The sequence below is a fragment of the Taeniopygia guttata genome, chromosome 2, assembly GCF_048771995.1.
Source record: "Taeniopygia guttata chromosome 2, bTaeGut7.mat, whole genome shotgun sequence".
Classification (NCBI taxonomy): Eukaryota; Metazoa; Chordata; class Aves; order Passeriformes; family Estrildidae; genus Taeniopygia; species Taeniopygia guttata.
Genome location: NC_133026.1, coordinates 127,114,739 through 127,138,450, shown reverse-complemented (window position 1 = coordinate 127,138,450; position 23,712 = coordinate 127,114,739). Strand labels below are relative to the sequence as shown.

The window sequence follows — 23,712 nt, the reverse complement described above, 5'->3', positions numbered from 1 at the left end:
ATTAGCAATTATTTAACATGTAGATTATTGGAGTAAAGTCCTGTATAATTCCTTAATATTGTGGCATCTGCATGAGAAATAATTGGCAGGCATGGTTGAGGAGAAACAGTACCTATGGATTGTATTTAGTCTTGTACCTCAGGAACCTTTTCCTTAAAGCTAATGTCCTTTATACAGGAGAGAGAAACAGCTATACAATCAAATTAGAATCATTGAATCATAGAACTGTTAAGGTTAAAAGATGTTAAAGGTTAAAAACCTTTAATGTAATCAAGTTAACGGTCAACCCAGCACCACCACCATGTTCACCATTAATCCATGTCCTCAAGTGCCATATTAACACAATGTTTGAAAACTTCCCAGGATGGTGACCTGCAGTTACTCTGGGCAGTCTGTTCCAATGCTTTACAGCCCTTTCTGTGAAAAAAAACAAGTCCCGATATCTAATCTAAACCTTCCCTGGATCAGCCTGTTGGTGTTTCCTCTTGACCTGTCACTTGTTACCTGGGAGAATAGCAACAAACTCCAAAGGACATGACATTGATCTGGCAGGTTGCCACTGAAAGGCCCTTGAGCTTCAGAGGAAGAGGCAATGCTGTGGGGTGCCCCAAGTGGTTTGCCACCTCTCTTGTTCACAAGCACAGTTTGGACAGATGTCAGGCTAACAGGGTCACAATTATCATCCTCAGCAATTACAGTCCCCTCTTTCCTGAGCTACTGTAATAACAGCTTGTGCATTTAGTTTCCTCAGTAGGAAATAGCAACAAACAACCTCAAAAATCTAAATGTCGTCTCTGTGGGCTCAGTTTACACCAAGGGATAGGACAAGCACACCATGTCACAAGGCAGAAGCTGGGATATTACTTGTGGTTTTTTAACAAACAGCTCTAAAGGTTACTTTCATTTTATTTTGGAATTCAGATAGAAGATAAATTAAATCAGATTAATGAAATGTGATTTTTTTCCTAAAACTTCAGTTTAGACTGTACCATTAAATCCTTTAAACACCATTAGAGGGCACTTTTGTTACAATGCTGACAAATTCACATCAACTGAAAGGACTTTAATGTAGTTTCCTGCAGTCTGAAAACACAACTCCTAACTTCCTTGCTGCCACAGACCTTACAATTCATACTGAATGAAACAGGTAAAAAATTAATAAATGGAACTATTGTCTTTCTTCGAAAGGCAAGGCACCACTGATCAGATGCAATTTCATGCAGATTCTTAAAAATGACAGGACAGAGGTATTCGTGGGAAAGAGGAGAAGGGAGCCTAGGGAAATACAATGGATAAATCAGTACAAATTGCAGTGAGCAGAATCACAGCTTTAATTCTCTGATGTACTTCACTCTAAGCTGTTACCTGTGTTTTGGCACCCGTGCTGTATAAAAGCGCTGTCCGTCCCATCGCTGCGGCACTTGGTATGCAAAAGAAAAATGAAGGAATCACGTTGCTGAGGCCATGAGCCAAAAATTCCTGCAAAGTCATTAAATAGAAGATGTTTTTTCCTATTGTGTTGTCATTTCAATGCCTCTTGCCAACAAAGGCAACAAAGGAGTTTCCTATGTAAATATTAGCAATGATAAAGGATGGACACATTTTTGAGGGAAAAAATCCCACAGGTACATTGACAAAAGGGTTTCCCAACAGAATAGATGTTCTCCCAACTCAGAACTAATTTGAATGACAGAGCTGTTGAACCAGATTCATCGAGAGCAGGAGGGACATTTTCTTTCCAGAATAAATGCTATTGCTAAGTTTTGAAAATTAAGTTCAACCAAAATATTTACATCTTGATCCACATCTGCTTTTTAACTGGTCAAAGCCCCAAGTACTGGTGTCTGGAAACTATCCAGATAATTTCTGGTGTATGGCTCACTTGAAAAGACAGCCACTGATTTCTCTTCCTTTAGAGCATGTTTTAATGAAAGTGAAGTGTGGTAGCCATACTTGATGCATGCTGTCCTTCATCATAGATGTATTTGGTGTTTGTTCACAGTCAAAATGCAGACATGTCTGAACAAAGGATTCATAGAAGAAGAAGTGGAGAAGCCACCTTGTATGTGCAGCTTAAGAAGAGCAGTGTTTTCTAAGGAATTTTCCACCATGGCCACCCAGCATCATAGACTTTAAGGAGCAAGTTGGTCTGCTGAGGAAAATGGTGCTATATCCAGACAGGAAAACACAGCTCATGAGTTTGTCTTCACAGCACCAAACAGCACCCTTTTAAAGCTCACCCAGCAGCCTCACACACCCACAAACCCCCCTGCCAAGCACTATGCCTGGCCCTGAAGCTCACCACCTCACTGCTCTCCTCTCATGGAGGTTTTGCTCTTTCGCTCCATTATTTGATGGAGACATACACAGAGTTTTCAAGACTTCAGTAATAAACCTATGTAAACTACAAGACTTCCAAAGGTGCAGCAAGACACACAAGTTGCTGTGTTCCAGGGAATGCCTTGAAGCAAAGCACCATGTCACTCTGGAGTCTGACCTGCACTAAGCATTCTCCCTCTGCTCCATAGAAACATGGCACTGCAGCATCAATGGAAATTCATGGCCCGATATATTCAAACTGAGAAATATTTTAGAGACTTGAAAATGCAAGAATGTTCCCACTGTGTTTTCCAATGGCATACGAGTTGTGAAGCACAGGACTTGATGTAGCAAGACCAGCCTGTCTAGATGGGGTGTTCAAATAGATGTCCAGCTGCAAAACAGCTGTTTTTCATTCAACCCTATGTCATAAATCCCAAACCATAAAGGTGGAGGCAACATTTTCATCACACAATACTAGTGCCAGTTATCTGAAATTTAGCCTTTCTTCCCACACTGCTTGAATTAGCATCTCCATGGATTTCCAGCGGGCTTGGAGTTACCCACCCACCATGGCAAGCACTGTAGTAGTGTAGAGACAACCCACTTTTATTTAAGCATGTCCTCTGCAAAATGGAACTCGTGACAAAAAGCTCCTTTGGCTGTAAATCTGGCAGCACTGTCTGAACTCACCCAGCTTCTTAGATAAAAATAAACCTTTATTTTAGGTGACATTTCTATTTTGCATAAATATAAATAATTTCTTATTATAACATCAGGTAAGTCCTGGGGCTATAAGTACCTGGTTTTGGTTTAGAATTGCTTTTCACTCACAGTAGCTGATTTAACATCATAGCTTGTCTATATAAGCTCAACTGCCAGAGGAGAAGGTGTCTCGTCTTAGAGCAGTGAAAAATGCATTGATACCCAAATGCCAAATGGAATGTAGCATTACAAGATTATCCTGAAGGATGAGTTTCCCCAAAAAAGAGTAGTTCAACCAATAAGGGCATTCTGCACAGATAATTTAAACAGAATTTGGGTGCTACTGTAAACACTAGAAGGTGTCAGGATGCTATATGGAACATAACTTTTCCTACTGGGTATTCATCTATAATATTCTCCCCAGATGGTGAAGTGATTTCAAGACTCAGTGACACTAAGGAGAAAGAGCTTTACCTGGTTGTCATCCACAGTGTATTTAAACTTTTTAGCAGAGGCTTGAGCAAGAGCTAGTGAGGCTACATAACCAACCAGTGCCACTCCAAAAGCTTCAGTGACTACTTCAGGCAGGACACTCATGGGTGGTGCTTTTGGTGATGGCAACCTATAAAAATAAAGACAGTAATTTTTGCAAAACTTGACACATAGTCTCTATATACCTGCAATTTATGTGACTACCACAGAAACAATCTCTGCAGGAACAGCTAATTTTTGTAATATTAGATTAATATTTTAGAAATCAATCTGTTGGAAACAGCAAAAGAGAATTTGTAGATGACGAAACAGCTTTAGATGGAGTATTCAATTTGAAAACTTCAATTTGATAAATTATAAAGAGATGTTGATAAATTAACTCCACGACTGACAAATAAAATTTGTCACTAATTCACTAATTTTGTAATGTTCAGTAGAAAAGACTACTGTACGTTTTCTCCTTTTTTAATATAGTTGGCTTTCCTGTAAAATTAAATTTAAATATTTAGAACATTTTATATTCCTGTCATTTACTGACAATACAGACATTTATTCCATCTAATGGGGATGATGACTCATAACTCAAGTTAGGAATCAACCCATCCCAGATTGTCTCTGAACTCTTCAAAAAGACTTTGGTCTTTCCAGAGCATAAATCACACCGTCTGAAAACTAAATTGTGCTCTTAATGTTTCTGATGATTACACTGACAAGGCAGTTAGGTATTTCAGGTAAATGCCTAAAAATATGCAGGAATTATCCAGGTTTTGCTTCTGTTTCTCAACACTACGTGTATGAGGTAACACAAAAGATAAATTCCTGATTAAATTTGTACAAATACAGTTTACTTGTTCATTAGAAGGGGCACATTTAGCTGTGTTTTAGTCCCAGATTTGTAGCCTGGTCTAAATAGTTAAAAAACATATTTTAGTTAAAAACCATAATCTTTCAAAGAGATGTCCCTTCTTTTATCTCTTTCAGTGCAAGCTGCCACACATGCATGCATGCTGTCTTGGATTCGTGCTTTGTGAAATTTAGGGAAACCCTGCTATATGCAAGCAGATTACACAACAGCTGTGCTCTTCCATACCAACGTGTAGAGTTTGAAGACTTTCTCTGACATTTAATCTAATTTCTCTTTCTAGCAAATTATATTGAATTTTTTGGCCTTCTTTTCAAGGTCATGGAGGAAAATGTATCATTAACTATAGTAAAAATGTTCTCTTTTAGATTAAGGATAATTAAATCACATTTTGTCAGAAACCACATTTTCTAAAATTACTTTATGGGTGGAGAAGAATGAAGTGTAGTAATCTACAAATCTTATCTCATTGTAAATCCTTTCAGCTACAATAACCCAAGCCAACCCTCAAAAAGCAGGTTTCAATAATCTCGTAGAGCATTCTGCCCTCCTGTCATACATCATCAAGTACTTAGTACCTACTTTTTATTCCACAAAGCAACAAAAAGCTATGAAAATATTGAAGGATGCATTTTTGTGATGATATCTATGTATATATAACTTACTAACGTGAGACTGAATTATGAGAGAGTGTCTGAGGAGACAGGAAAAAAACAAAATAGATTTTTACCATTTATTATTTAAGAAACTACTTTGATCTTTTCAGAGACTATTCTCAGAAATAGAAGTATTTAAAGGCCACAAGCTAATAAACCCACATTACCCTTTAGGAATATTTCCCACAACTTCTATCCTGTAGACGTATTCCATATCAGCATAGTAGCAAGCAAGGGATGTAGCAATTATCTATCGGTTCAAACAGAAAAAGATGTTATATTTCTGTTGCTTCTGACATGGTCCCTATTATTGCCATACCTGAGCACATGGCACTGTTCATACATTTATCCTTAGATCAATCCAGTAAAACAGGAAAACATTACCATGTTGTTTTTTTTTTTTTTTTGGTGGTTTTTTTTGTTTGTGTTTTTTTTTTTTGGTTTTTTTGTTGTTTTTTTTTTTTGCAAATATGTAAGAGAGTCAAAAGAAACTAAGATTTGGACACAATAATGATGTGAGACTGTAGTGCAGTTTGTACATTTTGTGTTAATGAAAGAGATTTGTAGGGCTCTCTGTAAAGCCCCAAGAACCTTGGCAATCAATGCTGAGAGTCCCTCTGTTCAGCATGTGCCTCAGAGCACTGCCATCCACCTAAGCAGTTTAAAGTAGTTCATGATTTAGGTGTTCCTGAGTAATCTGACTCATCAGATGATCTTTGAGCATATCTAATCCAGACTAGCAGTGTTGACTTCAGCACAGACTACAGCAGAAGATGTGTCTGCCTCTTTCTTTTATGTTCTAGCAGGTACAAATCTTGCAGAGGGAGTATAAAGTTTGACTCTCAGGAGGTTCAGACTCATTTCCTGTATTTCAAATGAGATGAACTCACAAATCCCAATAGAACAGGGGTCCAGGCTGCAATCCTGGTACATTTTATCCAATATTTTTTAAACAGGTAACACTGAGACCAGGATTACACTACCTCCTTTTCCAGATTTTTGCCCCTGTAAATATTTTCTTTTCCAGCAACAGAAGAGTAATTGTGGTAATGCATTCTGAAAACCAACTGTCCTTCATACTTTGTATTTTCTATCAGCGGTTTACAGAAAAACAGAAACTTTCTAATGGTGATCTGGTGCTGATCATTTGACTACAGCTTAATCCTTAAAGCAGGGGGTATAATGCAATTGCTAATTTTAATTTAGTCTATACCATGTTAAAAGAAAACATGTTAGTAAAATGACAGAATGCAATAGCATAGCTATTTAATTTTGTTGTAGGTAAATCACAAGCAACATCTAAGTCACAACTACCCAGCACAAGACTTGCTTGGAGTTACAGTATGCCAGTTACTTTTTATTTTATATTTGAAACTTCTTACACTTCAACATTCTAGGCTTTATGTTCTTGTGATTATGTAAAAAGTAGTAAACATATGAAAAATATTATACAAATTGGGATCTTAATTATTAAGCCAAATTATTTCCTGTTTTTACAATCAACTTACAGCCATGAAAATCAGCTGTCTATTTAATAAGAGGCAGGTGTGGGTAACTATAGACAGCACAGTAAACTTCAGCAGATTGAGCCATTGAAAGTTTTCTAAGAAAAAGCCTGATATATAATTTTGTACTTACCAAAAGTAGATCGATGGGAACGACAACTTTAATCTTTCTGTGAAATTTTTCATTCAGCTCCTTAACAAGAACCAGTACCACAATGCTCAGCAAGGAGAGAAGTAATGCCTCCAACTGAACTGATCTGATATTCTCAAACACATAGGCATAAATCTACAGTGAATAGCAAATAACAATCACAGATCAAAAAATATATTCTGGATCACATGCCATGGCATCTTCTCATGACTTAGGACAAATAATGAGTGACAGCTGAATCAATACTGCAGGAGCTGAGTCACTGGACAAGTTTTTGGCCTGTATTTTAGATTTTACAGAGATTTAGAAAAAAAAAATTAATATTTGTATATATTAATTTACAAATTTCTATTGGTAGAAGCAAGCTATAAATTCCAATAAATGTGATATGTTTCCTTTTCTTTTTCAGTCTCATTAAGTTCAGTGAGATAAATGAGTTCGCATAAAAATGCTGAGAAAATTATCTTGCACAAAGGTTTATTTGTAGTGCCCATAGTATATAACATGCACCAATGCTAGTAAATAAAAGACAGAAAATAAGAGAAAAGAAAAGGAGAGGAAAAAAGAAAAGGGAAAGAAAAATGCAGTAGTGGCTGGATGGGAAGAGATCCAACAGGAATCTTCAATACGGGCATCCTCTGCGATTTGTGGGTCATTTTTCCAGAGTAATGTTTTCCCAGAGTAATTTCAGCAGGCCATCCTCAGTCTCCCCATTTGTTGCTCTTGCCCCTTACACAGTGCTCCATGAAGCATGCTTTGGTCAGATCTAGGTGCTGCACACACTAAATAATTGCCAAGCTTGCATACATATGCTACTGGTTGTTTAAATAACTGAAGTTATCTGCTTAGCCCTGTTTGCTCCTTTTCTGCTGACTGCAGAGTTAAGGGGGAAAGAGGACACCAGGCAAGAGCTATGGAACTGTGAGCAGGCGTACTTCAGCTTTTTACCAGTTAATATGTGCTGCAATAAGCTGTAAAACAGGTTGGAAAAATGTAGTTGGATCTGTAATGAACAAAGGAAATATGGTGCTGAATTATAAGGAACATGCAGAATAGAAATACGGAACAGGAATAGAATGACCAACAGTGATGAGAAACAGAGGTCTTCGATGATGAATACAATGTTGTAAGTAACAGACTTCGGAGAACGCAGTTGCCTTTGCAGCAGCACAGATGACACAGTGAACTGTAATTTTTGCTCTATGCTGAATTTGAGGGTTCAGGAAATAAGGCATAAATCAGTATGGGAGTACATCAACAGAGTAATGAAAAAAATTACAAGTTTGCTGAAATAGATGGGATGAAGAAAATTAGAGAGACCATCTATCCTGATAAATAAAGAAATCATGAGATCTCATCACAACTTATTTTTGGGCCTCATGAAGAAAAGCAATATTGCCTGAAAGAACAGCAAGCCATAAAAATGGATACATTACACACGCTTACTAAAGCTATAAGGGAAAAAAACTGGATAGGCTCAGACCTTTGAGTTCTGCATTTAAATTCTGGGAACTACTGTGCATACTGAAATATAAACCATAGAGAGAACCAAGTTAAGATTAGGATGTAGATTTAGACATGATCACAAATAACTTTTTTTTAAACCCTAACATACAGGATAATAAAATCAAGCAAGTGAAGCTTAATATAATAATAGTAATATTAAAAAGCAGGAGTTTTCTCAGGCAGTGACTAAGAAGACCAAAAGTCTTCTTAAATCAAAAGTCACACTTGTAGTGTTATCAAAATAAAGATGAATAATTTTCTGCTCCAGAGAATGTATTCTCAAATACATGTATAATGCTAACAAGTTCTGACAGTTTGTAGGTTAAATTCATAAATTTATATTGGACAGAGAAAAGTACTAGAAAAATTATCTTAGGAAAGAACCCTATTTTAGCAGAAAGGTAGTCAATATGATGATAGAAATTATTTCTACTGTTCTGATTCTGTCACTCATTAAAGAAGTGATGCTCATATTGAAGCATGAGTAAATTCAAATCACGTCCTGATTTTTTCTCTCTGAGGATATTTTCATAATCTAGAAAGGGAAAAAAACCAACCTAAATATGGTTTCAGAAAATTAACTTTCCTCATAAAGATCCAATGTAGCCCTTGGAGTTTTAAGGATGCACAATATAACCCAGCACAAACATTTCTCGGAAACCAGGAAAATATTTTAAAGTCAACTTGTTAAGTAATATGATCTAGATATGTCTTAAATCTGAAGAATGGCAATTAAACCACAGTTTTTAGCCACATATTGCCCCTCTGTAATCAGAAAATATGTGTATTGTATTTTTAGTGGCTTGGGACTAGATCTGTACCCATAATTTTCCAAGAATGCATTTTCAAGAGGGCACAGGACTTAGCTGAGTGCCCAAACAGAAGCTGTGATTAATTAAGACAAAAGGAGGCAAACTGGAAAATCGTGCCCAAAAAGTCACCAAAGACTGAGCTACATCTAAGGTAAAGAGGCAAGAAAAATAAAGAAATGGGTGGATTCCTACTTGCTGAAGTCAGAGAGATGGGATTTGTTTTGAAATGAATGCTGGCTATTAAAGTGCCAGCATTAGCTATCTGTGTTCATGGCATCAAATCTAATCTTCCTAGACAAAGTGCGACAAAAGACTGAGTGAATAAACAAAATTTTAGTGAAGAAATACACACAAGCTTCAAGAATTTTTGTCTTTCAAACTGAGTAAAAAAGAGTAAAAATATATGGCCAAATCTTGTAAACCTTTGCCATAGGTTTTTTCAGATTTTGCAACAAAATCTTTGCATGACCTGCCTAGTACATCCTTTGGTGTTTCTTTGAAGTCTTATTCTTCTGTATGCAGCCTACAACAGCCAATAAATAAAAAATGATGGAACTGCCAATGCTTTGTAGTTCATTTGAATTCAGTAGCCCAAACAGCCCTATCCCCAAAGTGTCTGTAGTACACCAAAACAATTCTGGCAGTAATGCATTAATATTAAATTAATTACTGCATCAGACTAAGGAGCTTCCACTGACTAGTTGGTTCCTGAGTAACCATTTTTTGAAAACCTAAAATCACTCAATTCATGGCATGATCAGTGAAACGAGGAGACCCTTTCATAAGAAAGAAAGAGCATGTGGCTCTCACCAGGAATGTAATTAACATGCACAACAGACATCTCTTTAAACTGTACATTTTATATTGTATTCTGTCTAGTCAGTTAATGTACTCATCCAAGATCAAACTATAAATCCTAAATCTAAGTTCATAAAGTTAAGCAAGCTTGCAATACAATTGGCATCTGATTCAAAAGATTTACAAATATTTTGATCAAAAATGTAGTTATAAGTTCAGCATGTTCAAGCTTTGCACATATATAAACAGACACTGAATGTTCCTTTTCTCATGGGAAACCATCAATTTTGAGGTGATATTGAACATTGTAATGTTCACTATCACCCTAGAAAGGGTGTGTATTTGGATGTATTAATGAATGCGCTGAGTTGTTTTTTTTTAATGTCTACATGAAACCCCAAAATATTAGCTCTAAAATATGCATAGAGGCTGAAGCGAAAAAAGGAATTAAAGGAACATGTTATTTAACAAAATACATTTTAAGAGTGGACAAATTAATTTAGTTTTCAAAAAAATTCATTCTGATATTTTTTAGATATGTCACACTGGAGAATGTACAGGGAAATACTATAGAGTTAGCTGGGAAAAAAAGGGTGTTAGCAAAATGTGAAGGTCTGAGGGTTTTTTTTCAAGAATAGCAGCAAGACCACACAAGGATTTTGCAACACAGCCACAAAAGACCCAGTTTTGAAAAGCACATTTCTTACAGTGCAGTTCATTCTGCAGTGTTGTATTTTGTCGGAAACATGTGGAAAGAGAAATATATCTATACACAAATAAGGGGGAAATACAAATATGTGCTTCCATTTTCAGGTGCTGAGTAAAACTTGATGACACTTTTCCCTTGTAAAGTTAGATCTCACATGCATTATTACCTCACTGTTTTTCTTCTTCACCTTCACTTTTCCTTTTCCATTTGCAAAACACAAGCTGATGCTGCACTGTGCAGCTCAATTGAAATGTGACAAACCAGGTGCAGGGAAAACAAAATTTGTTAAGTTACTTAACCTATGTGTAAACACAGAAGTACCACAGGCTCAAGGCCAGTGTACTAGATTTGTTCTCCATATGCAAAGTTCCTTTCTACGTATTTAACCATGATCTCACATGCTATAAAGAATTCATTTCACTGGCTTGCTATGCTTGCAACTCTCCTATCACACTTTATTAAACATTCTTATTCTTGCTTTGCCAGCCCAAAGGCTGCCTGAGGCAAAGCAATTGGTTTTGTGAGTGGGAGGTGTTTTGGAGTGGACAAAGAGAAAAAATGTAGCAAAAGTACCAGTCTTTGGATTTTGAGAATTTGAAGTGAAGAATGTGTCCAGAGAGACATGCCAAAGTTGCCTTTCACTCTCTAGATACATGTGCAAATTACCTTATATCTAATTAATATAATTTTCACATGAAACTACAGCCACAGAAGAAAATTAATGTTAAAGTCTAGCTCTGGTGCTTTTGACTGAGATACTGTACCTTCTCTGAAGGCAATTCATAAGTCTGAACAGAAACCAGAAATATTTTAAAACATTTATATAGTAAAATTGCCCTTTTTAATCATTCTTTCAAGTTATACAGAGTAGACACACAATTTACAGAGCAATTCAGAACCTTAAAAAAATCAGGAAAGTTTTTTTTTGGCTTATGTTCAAAGGAGTTTGATCTCAGAAGAGAAAAGCAAAGAACTTGTTTCAAATACATTAAAAATACAAGGGATAAGGGAATAGCTTTCTTTCAAAGCATTTGAATGACCTCATTTATGATATCATCAGCACACCAAGGTGGAAATATTTCTTCATATCACCGCTGTTCTTTATTGTTGCTCATAATGTGTATTTTGATTATGCCTTGGCTGCAGTACTTAACACCAGTCATCTCTACAAGATGACAATATTCCTATATGTAAGTATAGTCTCCATGGAAACACCACGAAAAAGGGGCTGTTCACATTTTATATTAACAATCATTTATGAAAAGGTTTTTAAGTAATGAAAAAACAAAAGAACCATTTTTATAGTCTAATAAGCCAAAAAAAACTATGACACTTTTACGTATATCTCTACAAGATAAATGGATAAATTACTTGTTATTTTTTACATGCTCCTAATTTTCATTAATAAATTGGTCCTGTAAAAAACTTAACAAATGTATTATCCATATGAAAAGCTATCAAATTTGTAAAATACTATGGGAAAAACATTCTAAAAAGCAACATCTTCTAATCAAGATTTCACATTAACAAATTTTCCAAATAATAGGAAAAAAATAAAGCATGTAGTAGGGCACAAAGACATAATCATTGATTTTAAATGAGATGTCCTAATTTATTGGCTGATTAGATGAAGTCTCACTATCAGTGCAATGTAGATATCACTTCAGCAAATAAATACAGTTTTATTATGAGCAAATATCATTTTGACAGGCACTGTTGTAACACTAATAATGTCAAGAGATTATTCTCACAGCGCCGAAACTCAGGGCTTGCTGGAATAAGTTACCACAAGAATATATTTGTGACTTTTGTGTAATAAGATTATACAGCTTTTCTCTTTAAGGTTTCAGTCAAAAATCTGTACTTCCCAAGGGCTGTAACCATGTCACTGGTGGTGGTGCATCACCTCATGGCCTTGACCAAACCAGCCAGGTGGGGACATGTCCCTGGCCAGACCAGGCGTTTTCACGGGATACAGGTGGGAAAACACTGTAACAGCAACATCTGCTGTGGGGCTGAGGTGGGGAACAAAGGGTGATCAGTCATCCACTGACAGCCTTGGAACATTCCCTACCTGAGCTGGAGCTCAAGTAGAACAGCACCATTGTTGCCGAAGTTTTAGAAACAATTTCCAAATGTTTTGGAAACTCCTGTAGTTGCCAGCACGGGTTATGGCCAGGATGGAAACAAACTGATGACTAAAGCAAATCAGCTGGTGACCCTGCACATGCCAGTCCTAAGTGAGGTCTTCTGGGCTCTTCAGGGCCACAGTGGGCTGTGCCAGCACCTCCCTCTCTGTGGGGCACCTCTCAGAGCTCAAGAGCCCTCAAGTCTGCAATACTTAAAAGACCATCACGGTGAGCCCTGGGCTGATACACACACATGCACACAGACTCCTTGAGGTGCAGCCTTGCCTGGTGAGAAACACTCAGGAATTTGCCATGAATATTTCCCTGAAGCCAGGGGGAATTTTTGATAAGCACCTTTACACTCACAGACAGACATGCACTTATCTCTGACTGTGAGCATGTGAACTTATTATGGTGTGAATGTTATTATCATGAAACTGTAATTAAGTCACAGTTATATTTATTAAAAATCCTATTGAATCACTTCATAAATGTTAAATTACTCAATGATGAATTTCTGGTAAACCCTTTTGCACATCTTATTTTTTTGTGTTCATACCCTTTGCGCCCTTACCCTTATTCATCTTCAGTCTCCATGTAATTAATTCTAAATTTATACTAATATAATTTTCCTATGAATGCTTCATCCTTGGAGTAACTGAGTGAACCTTGCTGCTGAACTCTGTTAAAGTCATACTTTCATAAGTTTGTATTAAGCTCATACCTGCTTTTTACCAATATCACTGATGGTGATTCTTTAAGGAACCTAACCAATTATTTGCAACAATACTGCATGGAATGCAGCATGCATTTTATAAAAACGACCTTAAAGTTGTCTGCTTGCTGTGTTTATGGCAAAGTAGCAACATGTCATAAAATAATAAATAGCATACCTAGAGTAATTTTTGCATAGGAGATACACAAATAATGGGTCATTTTCCTTTTGCCACAATGATGGTCAGATTTCAGCAGCATTTGAAGAAAATATGTTTAAATTTATATTCCTTCCACATTCTGACCCAGAGGGAGATTACCCTCTCTGTATGAGTGTATAATGGCTCAGGATAATAAAAGGGATTATTGACACCCTAAGAAACATATTTAAAATTAATTACTGTACCCATCCCTGCTAGTTCTCTATCAGGTTTTCCAATTCTCTTCTTACAAACAGTTAAAAATAAGATGAAGGCTCATCTTCTGTTCATTCACACATATGCATAACAAATTCCATACTCTTACACAGAGACAAATAGCGCATATAATAGAATTTTATCTAATGAAATTTTAATGAAATATCTCTTTCACTGAACTCACATGAAAAAATGCCAGTGGTCCTGATATATATGGCATTTTCATTCCCAGCAGATACTTCACTTGTGAAGTCACGACATGTGTAGCTGCTCCAGTTGTCATGGCACTTATGACGGGTTCTGTTAACAAGAAAGTGGCACTGCCCAACTGCAGCACAAACATCGCTACCTAAAAGGCAAAAGCAGGAGGATCAGCAGCTTCTTGGTGATAGGACATTGAGTCAGAGTCCTTTTAATAAGTTATAAGATAAACGAGCTAAAGATACACAGCAAAAAAATTTGGCAGACAAATCTATCTGAAAATGGAAGGCACTGCAGTTCTGTGGATTTACCTACAGTATACTCACTAGTTTACCAGACTCTAACACTGGTTTAGTAACAAAAGCAGACACAAAGAAACTCTACTCACACCTGCTGAAATATGTGAACACAATAAATACCATAAAAACATCGACTCAACACTGCAACAAGTACAGCAGCTCAAAGAGTGAGGCTGATTCTAAGACTTATTCCTGCTCCACTGCTATGTAGCCTAAATGGGCCAAGAGCAACATCTTGGTCCAGCTTACTGATTGCCATAATGTCACTACCAGGATTCCCAACATTAGTAATTTCAACAGATACCAAATTTAAGAGGTGCTATAAAGACTCTTGTGTTGAGACCTCTAATTCAGAAATTTAAGCTGCAGCAGGATCGACAACTATTGTAGGTATTGTTATGTTCAACAGTTTTCTCCCCTTATCCTGGGCTTCGAACATCCTTTCCCTCCAAAGTATGAGATTTGACAACTTTTAATTCTTTGAACAAAGTTGTTGTTTGACCACAGCTGCTACTGTGGTTTACACATCACTTTTCTGATCCTCATTAAGTTACATTGACATTATCTCTCCTCACAATGAGTTTTGCAGTTTCTTACTTCTATGGTCTTTTGCATTTGCTGTTCTTCTCCCTGAAAATTAACAAGCTCTTGGCACAGAGCTGTTTATTACAATACTTTCTAAGCAGTTTATTTTGTGTTTACCATATTATATGTCATCATTTTGGAATATATCACAGTCTCCCTTGCTTTTTTGCTTTTTTTGTTTGGTTGGTTGGTTGGTTGGTTGGTTGGTTGGTTTGGTTTTGTTTGGGGTTTTTTTTTTTTTTTGGTTTGTTTTTTTTTTTTTTTTCCTGAAGCTAAATCTATTCTTTTCAGATGTTATAATTCTTTATACCTGAACACCATTCATGTTCTCACCATAAAACTCAACCTGTATGCAATGAGCTTTGGGCATAGTACCACAAAACAAACAAAAATATCAAAATAAGTGTCTTTTAATTTACCACAAAACCTCTAGTAAGCAATATCCTCTTCCATTTGGGAGATTAAATATAAGATTTTTCCTCTATTTCCCATTAATAGCATGTAAATTACTCTTTACTCTTTACTATGAGCAATTGGAACATTGATTGCCATTCAAGATTGGACTCCAATAATGATAATTACTGTATACCCTCGGTGAGTAGCAATTTTGTTAGTCAGGCTTAAAACTGATAATTACTAATTTCAGATATTTTGTTTAGCTGTTTGTTCTAACAGTGTGTCTGCTAATATATTTAAAACATTGTTCACAGTAGCAAAGTTCAATAAGAATTAAATTCTCCCTTCCCTTGTGAATTTTTTTTTGTTTTCTGAAATTGGTTTCTATTGTCTGAATGTGACATTTCTAACTGTGTAACAGCTTAGTTTCCAGGAAATTGGATGTTTATTTAGGCATCGAATCAAAACCACAGAGACAATTCTGTGTACTACATAATATCACAGAGACGTATTTGTTACTATTAGCATTTCAGAGAAAGTTATTATGTGAGTTACGGAAAATGATTGCTAAGCTAAGAAATTTCAGCATCACTTTCAGATCTAATTTTTGGTTTTTTACTTTTTTTCTTTTAATCTTCAGCATTTTAAGAGGATGCTTCACGGTACTAATTAAAGAACACATTTCAAACACAGTTTTTTATTGATTGCACGTAACCGTAAGCAATGTAAAATTCATGCAAACCATGTGTATGGTTCCGGTTAGACAATTTCTGCAGCCACTCAATTAAACAAGCAGCAGCCAACATTTGGTCCCCTCTCCTTACTGCAGAAGGTAGCTCAGGACTCCCAGAAACAAAGGCAGTAATTCATGAGCATGAACATCCTACTCTTTATTTACATGATAGTTAAATAAATACGATGTGCACCCATACATCTTCCATGGAGAAGATCTAAAAATGAAGCAACCAGAACAGGAAAGATTGTGGGTGGAGGGTGTAATTCTCAGCATATACTGGTATGGGAACCTCATAGACAACCTCGTTGTCTTTGCAACGTGAGTAATGTACAAAAACTCCATGGATCACAAGAAGGAAAAAAGTCTTGAAACAAGCCTCCCAAATCTATTTGCATGTGAGTTTTCTTGACAGATAAAATTATTAGCATTTACTCAGGCCCAGACTGACTCTAAAATTAACCCTCCATGCTGGGAAACAGCCAGCTTGGCTGCCATTGCATTTTGAATAAACACCATTTGAAACTTAGCTAAGCTGACAGCACTCAATTGCATTACATTGCATTATGTCATAAAGTCTTTCACCCAGTAACACTGACCAAACTGTAGAAAGTTCAGTATTCTTAAAGTAGTGTCTAAAAATCTGCTTTATCTTGGCTATTGGTTGTGATACTCATTTTTGCATCTACTTTATTTTCTGGTAAATTTTATGATTTCTTTTCATTCCTGATGCAGACAAACTACAGAGAAAAGTGACAGTAAAGTGCTAGAACAGCAAAAAAAGAATAAAAACAAATATTTTTGTCTTTTTATTATTTTTCATCATACTGAGATTTTTTTAAACTGTAAAAGAAACTAAATTTTTACATATTTTAGAATTGTACCCAGAATTTTTAATTTTTAAGAACTTAGTTCCTAAAGGATAAAAGCATACTTCAGGGAAAGAATAGGCACAGTATAAAAATTGTTTGAAAGGCACTTGGCTTTTGTTTATTTGTGTGGCATTTTCAGTACATAATACCATGTAAGAAGGTTCATTAAGAAGTAACTTTCTTGAGATAAATTTTGCTTTCGCCAGGTATATCTTGAATAAATTCATGTAAATGGAATCAAGACCTTTCAGATAAAAGAAAAAGCAATACATGAGAAAGTAAGGGAAATCAGCCTTGAATTAATGCACAGTAAAGGAGAAAAGATATCAGAAATGAGGTATACAATGAAGTGATTAGACAGAAGTGGTGGAAGGCGTGATTTCAAAAAAAAAAAAATTGATAAAAAAGTAAATTTCCAAATGGAAGAAAGACAATACAAAGGGAATCTTTTTTTTCAGCTGTCTTTACTACTCCATAATTTTACTCTGACAAATAGAAGAGAATGGGAATTTAGCCAGGAGAAGAAAAAAATGCAATTGCAAAAAGCAAAGCCCTCTATGTTCATTAGTCAGAACCTTTGGTTCTTGTCCACTTACAATACTTTCTTCCCATGACAACAAGCTCAGTCTATTATTATTATTATTAAAATTCCATTCAACATGTAGTCAATTTAACTTCACGGCCAGTAAAAATTTTTATCACTTAACAGCTCTTTGGAAATCACTAATGTCAAACTTTCTGTCCCCAGAAACTGAAAGACTGATACCGTGTTAGCTGCTGCACAGATTCAGCTTTGGAGAATGAATTTTAAATCCCTCAAAACTCCACTGTACTGGAAGGGGTTTTCCACTGTTATATCAGACAAAGTGGTGGGGCCCTTTCTGATCATTTGCTGCATGGGCTAGGTAGATGAGACCAGACACAGGAACATCTCTTGGGAACCAGCACAGACTGTGAGACTGTCATTTAGTGCATTATATTGGTTATCGCAGGTAGCAAAAGTGAAGAAATCTATGGACTCTCTAGAGAGAACAGTCAGACACAGTTCAGCTCAGCTGGGTTGCCAATTTAAAACTCTCCATTGTCTGTTTCAATAGACATCTAACTGGTAGACCACTAGCTTTTGATTTTCTGAGCTGCAGCTCCTGTGTTCATTCTGGATGTCTTGAGAGTGTCTGGTAGCTTCTGATGGTGTGCAGAGTGAACTTTCCTCATTCCAGGACCTGAAAAAGTTTTTTCTATGGTCTTTCTGTACTGACACATAGTATGCTTTACCGTAATTGTGGGAACCAGAACTCCCACCCAGCCTACTTGTAGTTTTCAAAATACAGAATATGAGCCTGTAATAAGGTATTTCCACTGTAAAAGAAAAATGAACTTTTCCCCTGATTATCACTGTATAGTAGACTCATGTTTTCACCTCATGCAGAGCTATGCATAACAGAAATACTACAGCATTGTTTTTCCCACAGGTTAATAGAGATTGGGACAAGAATATTGCCTTACAAAAACACCCTTCTTATTCAAATGCGTTCCTTCATTATTAAGCAAATTGATAAAGGAATGTGTAAATTTGTTCTCTTCAAAGCCAAAAACATTTTTATATCCAACACTGTATATCAGCAACTAATTACATGTTAGTTTTTAAAATACAGTAGATGAAAAACTTACTAATAAAAATTTTACAAGTCTGGAATGCAATAAGCAGCTATTTCTCCTCTACAGAAGAATAGCCCAACTGAAGACTACAACACAGTGGTCTACAGAGAATTATGGGGGTTTTTTTTCCTCATCTTGATCTGCAAAAAGCTTTCCTCTATTTATTCAGCAAATCTTAATGTTGAATTTCAGTTTAGTATGCTGAGATGATTTTAGAGACACATATATTTATGGAAGCATTCATGGAAGCATTTCTAGGGGAAGAAAAATCTTACCCAAAAGCTCTTTTGATGATTTTTTTAATGTTACAAAGGCAGCATCCTATTTTAATTACAAAATGTGCTGAGGGGAAATGACTCAATAGATTTCTGCTATGTTCTATCATTTTCTTTCCCCATCAATACCTCTGAGGTATTTGATATCAGGGAAGAGTTCCATTAGTTTGATTTGTTTTCCATGCCCTGTTTATCTTTATAGTGTAGCAGCTACATAAACATAAAAAAAATCTTCATTATGCCTTCCACTCTGCTTTTTAAAATGAAATAATGAATGCATTATATTAAATGGTTTTGGTAATTACAGTTTTTATTTTATGTTTACTTATTTTCTATTTTAATACTATTTTAATTTCATCAGAACACCTCTTAATATAACTAAATATCTTTTCTCTTTTATAAACACTTTCTCAAATATTGGATTTCAGAAGTAGTTTAGGACTTTGAAACTTATTTCTTTGAGACAAAATTAAGCAATTAAGCCCCAAATTTCAGTTGTGAAAATCTCTACCTATCCTTGTCTTATGATCAGAATACAATGCTAATATATTTCACGTCGAGATGGCACTGAAATTCACAGAGCCTGCTCAGAGTTTGCCTCACAACACAAATGCACAGTTGTGGTCTGCCATAAATACCAACTAGCCAACAGTAGTTCATCTCAAAAACATCTCCCCCCCTTCCCCCCACCTTCCCTCCATTAGTCCATATTTTGTATGTTTTCCCTTTTATTTTAATATTATTTGCTGATTGGAGTATTTAGCCAAGCTACCGGAAAAATAGCATCAAATTCCTTTTTAGGCTAAGGTGTTCAGCTCTTTACCTACTCTTTCCAAGAAGGAAACAGCTGTTTTGGCAAGAATTTTTCATCCTTCGTCTGGAGGGTGCCCAAGGTAGGGATTAATCACAGCATCTGTTGTTTTTGTGCAATTAGTGGCTGATTAGAGAACTGAATTTTGACTGTTTTTCAGAAAAATTAAAGTCTTATAGTAGATAACATAAGCCAGGTCTGCTCCCTTTCTAGAGCTGCACCATCACAGATACCAACTACACAGAAAATACAACTTCTTTTTGTATTTCAGGATGTCTTCAGTGAAAAGCTGTTGCCTCAAAATGTATCATACAATTCTTGTTGCAGAACATACATTAATTTTAGACTATTAGTTAGTTTCTAATCTAATCTGATAAATAGAAGAAGGTGACTGATTTAGCTCTACATTAAAGCAAGATGTGTCTTGCCACCTTATCTGGAGTTTGCAGCAACTGTTAGCTGGGAAACTGGAATCTTGATGAGAGACATAGATTCCCACACTTAGCACCTGGGAAGATGGCAAAGTTTAATCTCAGCCTTGATCAGGACTTTCACCTGCATATTGCAGTATTAGTAGCTTCAAGGCACTTCTTTAGGAAATAAGTGTTTTACTCTGGCCTCCAAACGTTAAACTCACATAAAGGACTAGTGGCAGCCTGGCAAGCACCAGATGTGTTAGTATGATTCTAATGCAAGTGACATTATTGACCTGGGAGAGGAGCCCATGCACGTGGCATGGTTCCCTGACAGACCTGCTCTGAAGATGCAGAGAGGATTTACCAGTTCTTCTCATTCCAGTCAAAGAGGACATAGGCTGAGATAAATCAGCTGATGCAGTGGAAGGCATATGAAAAAGCAGAACTTTTCAGGATGAAAGAGTCAGAGGTCTGGAGGACTCACATGCCTAATGGGATTCTGCAGCCACCAAGCAAAATAATTTCTGAACTGGATTTTGAAGTTACATCAAATGAATGCAGGTACCAACTTCCCACATGAGACATTTTAGCCTGAGAGAGAGATGTAGATTTCCAAGCTGTGAGCACTGGACTCCTGCATGAAGAGCTCCATTCATGCTCTGCTGTTGCGAGCACCCTGCATGAGATGCAATGCTGGGCTGCACATGCTGATGCATTGGGACAGCATGTGCAGGCACTGCCAGGCACAATCTGCATCAGCTCTGCTTTCTGTGCTGTCTGCAGGCTGTCCGTCATACTCCTACCCCAAGTCATAATCCAATAACAGAATCCTTGTCATAAACCAATAGAAGAATCATAAAAATGCAGCAGAAATAACAATGCTTCTTGATATTTCCTACTGACTAACATAAGTACACGCCCCAGTTCCTGCCAAGCACGTAGGCTATTGAAGATCCCATTCTGGGTCCCTTTGTTCACCCTCTGCATGGGAGAGGGATCCAAAGCACCAAGTGGAGGAGTCTGAGTTTGTTTCAGGAGTCCAGCTACCTAGGAGGTGTTGCAATGTCACATGCTGGCACATTACTTCTATTTTAATATTTACAAGGAAAAGGGAAGCCTTCATTGAAGACCTAAGCAACTGGCAATGGATAAAGAAACTTCACCCTTTTGGCCAGAATAAGAAAAAGGAGGAAATTTAAAAGACCTCTGATCATTTGAATAAATTTTAGAGAATCATTTGAAGACATCTGTTTTACTATTTCACTTTAATGATGGGTGTGTGAACTCTAAAGAGAATTTAAAGTTTTCCCTAATGTTTTTAATTATTGGATATTGTATAGTATTGCTTTTCAAGCCAACGGCAACAGAAAGCCTCAGGAATATGTCAGTGCTTACCAGGAGCTGATTCATATTTGTTTCTGAAGAAGGAAAGGGAACACCAACTGCAAGTGAGTATTATAGTAGAGCTGACTGAATGTGCTTTTGCTTCATATTGTAAAACACTGGAAGCATGTATACAGATAATTACTACATCTCAACAAAGGAACAGCAAATTCTTAAAGCACATTAATTTCATTTATGACAATTGAAGCAGATGTTTTTATTAGTTTTTCTCAGAGAAGTAAAAAAAGTATTACAAATATCATAGCTGTCACAAAGGCAGTACATCAGTAGTATACAGAAAATGTAATCACCACCAACCTGAATGATTCCTCCTAGAAATGAAACTGCTGCTGCAACTCCAATCCTCTGCATTTCAAATTCTGACAAACCCAAAATTCCTGAATTATTGTTTGCAGTGAAATTAGTTGTGACTGAAGGAACAAGGCGCTCAACTGCATTGGCAGATATTAAGGAAGTTAAAGCAAAAGTTCCTGTAAAAAAAGCCACACGTTAATTACCAATAATTGTATATCTGTACTCATCACTCATAGTCTCTTTTTCAAAATGGCCGTTTTATTAAAAGTGACATTTTTTACATTCCTGTCATCATAAGAAGAATTTTAAGGTATTTTTTCTATGTAACGTACTTTCTTCCCATAAAATACCATTCATACAGGCAAATTAAATGTAAATCCTTTTTTAGCACATTCGTTAAGACAGGTTTACAAAAGAGATTCAAATACAACAATTTGCAATGATTTCAAGTTATCAGAAATGCTTTTAACTCATCCTGGATGTGATCAAGTATCTATCTGTCTGAGAATCCCAAGTGTTCACCATTCAAATTTCTAGGGCAATTCACACTATATATATAGTACCTAGTCCATTAAATAGTACCTAGCTCTCTCAATAAATGGAGGCAAATTATGAGAAAAACATTTATTTGCTGAGAGACGTAAAGTACATTTAATGACACAAAGATAAATGAGGATGACAATTCAACATTAAAAGACACAAACATGCAGAGCTATTAGAGCATAAGAACATCTTGCTATGTCAGACCAATGGCCCATCCTGCCCAGTACTCTGCCTCCAGCTGTGACAGTCAGAGGTGTTACCTGGGGAAAGCACACAAGCCTGGCCATTGTCTGTGGACATCCACAGCTGTTGTGTTAGAGAAGTACTTCCTTAGCTGGCTTTTTTTTTATTTTATTTTGTTTGTGGACTAGTATTCATGACTTTGTCAAAGGTTTGTTTGAACCTGTTTGTAATTTCTCCTTTCACAATGTCCTCTGAGAGCAGGTTGCAGAAGTTCAGCATCTGCTGTACTGTTTTCTTTTATCTACACCTTTAAAGTCTTTTAAAACAATTTCTCTCTGAACTCGCCTTTTGTCTACTGCTCCAGGACCTGGTGTACACAATCTGTCCCTCACCTTGGCCTTCGCAGAGTAAAGCTCACAGCATGAGCTTTACCCACCAGGGATACCACCACACTGAAAGTGACCATGAGGTCCAGCCTTTTGCTTCATATCTTTCAAACTGCTAATAATTAATAAAAGGACATTTATTCTATCACAAGGACAACTTAGTTTCTTTAGTAACCTTTGGTGTAGAACCTTATCAGTAGCTGTTTGACCATTCTGATATCTTTTATTCAAAGTATACCCCTTCTCCACGCACTTGTTGACATTCATACAGTAGTCTAGAAGGTAGTGAGGTAGGATTTTCCTTTACAGAAGTCAAATTGATTTCTCTCCAACAGGGTCTGATTATTCATAACTTTTTTTGTCCCATCCCTGGAAGTGTTCAAGGCCAGGCTGGATGGAGCTCTGAGAAACTTGACCTAGTGGAAGGTGTTCCTGATTATGGCAGAGGGGTTTGGATTAGAAGACCTTTAAGGTTCCTTCCAAACTTGGCCAAGATGTTTGCATAAAATTAAATTTGAAAACAGCTTACATAAAATTCTATCTTAAATCAAAGTGTTTGTGTTATTTATGGCAGATAAATCTGTCTCAGAGAATGGTTCGAAATCAATTATGTTAACAAAAGTCAAGAAAGGGTGTATGTGTTTGTCGCTCAGGTGAGAAATCTCTTTAAGTAGATCAGCTTTTTCAAAGAAGAGGCATTACAGGACAATAAAAGTTAACTGAACAGGGCCATTGGTGGCTTTTCCATTTCATACTAACATGACAGCCTTCACTAGGTCGTGCCTTCACTAACAAAGAACACCTTTACAGCCTATGTACATATGGAGAGCACCACAGATATTACAGAAAATTCTGGTAAGTGAAGAGGTTGTCTCCAGTGT

At 36.5% G+C, this 23,712-nt stretch overlaps 1 protein-coding gene across 3 annotated transcripts in view; it reads right to left on the bottom strand.

The window, feature by feature from the left end:
- Positions 1–23,712, bottom strand: part of SLC26A7 (solute carrier family 26 member 7) — a 72,966-nt gene that overhangs the window by 31,148 nt on the left and 18,106 nt on the right. The window contains exons 3-8 of one of the 3 annotated variants that reach the window (XM_041713957.2): positions 21,723–21,895; positions 13,959–14,123; positions 6,673–6,825; positions 5,202–5,284; positions 3,499–3,646; positions 1,366–1,479 (exon numbers count right to left, since the gene is read on the bottom strand). In XM_041713957.2, coding sequence (XP_041569891.2) covers positions 1,366–1,479; positions 3,499–3,646; positions 5,202–5,284; positions 6,673–6,825; positions 13,959–14,123; positions 21,723–21,895 — 836 coding nt within the window. Of the gene's footprint in view, positions 1–1,365; positions 1,480–3,498; positions 3,647–5,201; positions 5,285–6,672; positions 8,463–13,958; positions 14,124–21,722; positions 21,896–23,712 lie in introns of those variants that run through there. The other 2 variants (XM_072924818.1, XM_072924819.1) reach the window with 2 other exon arrangements.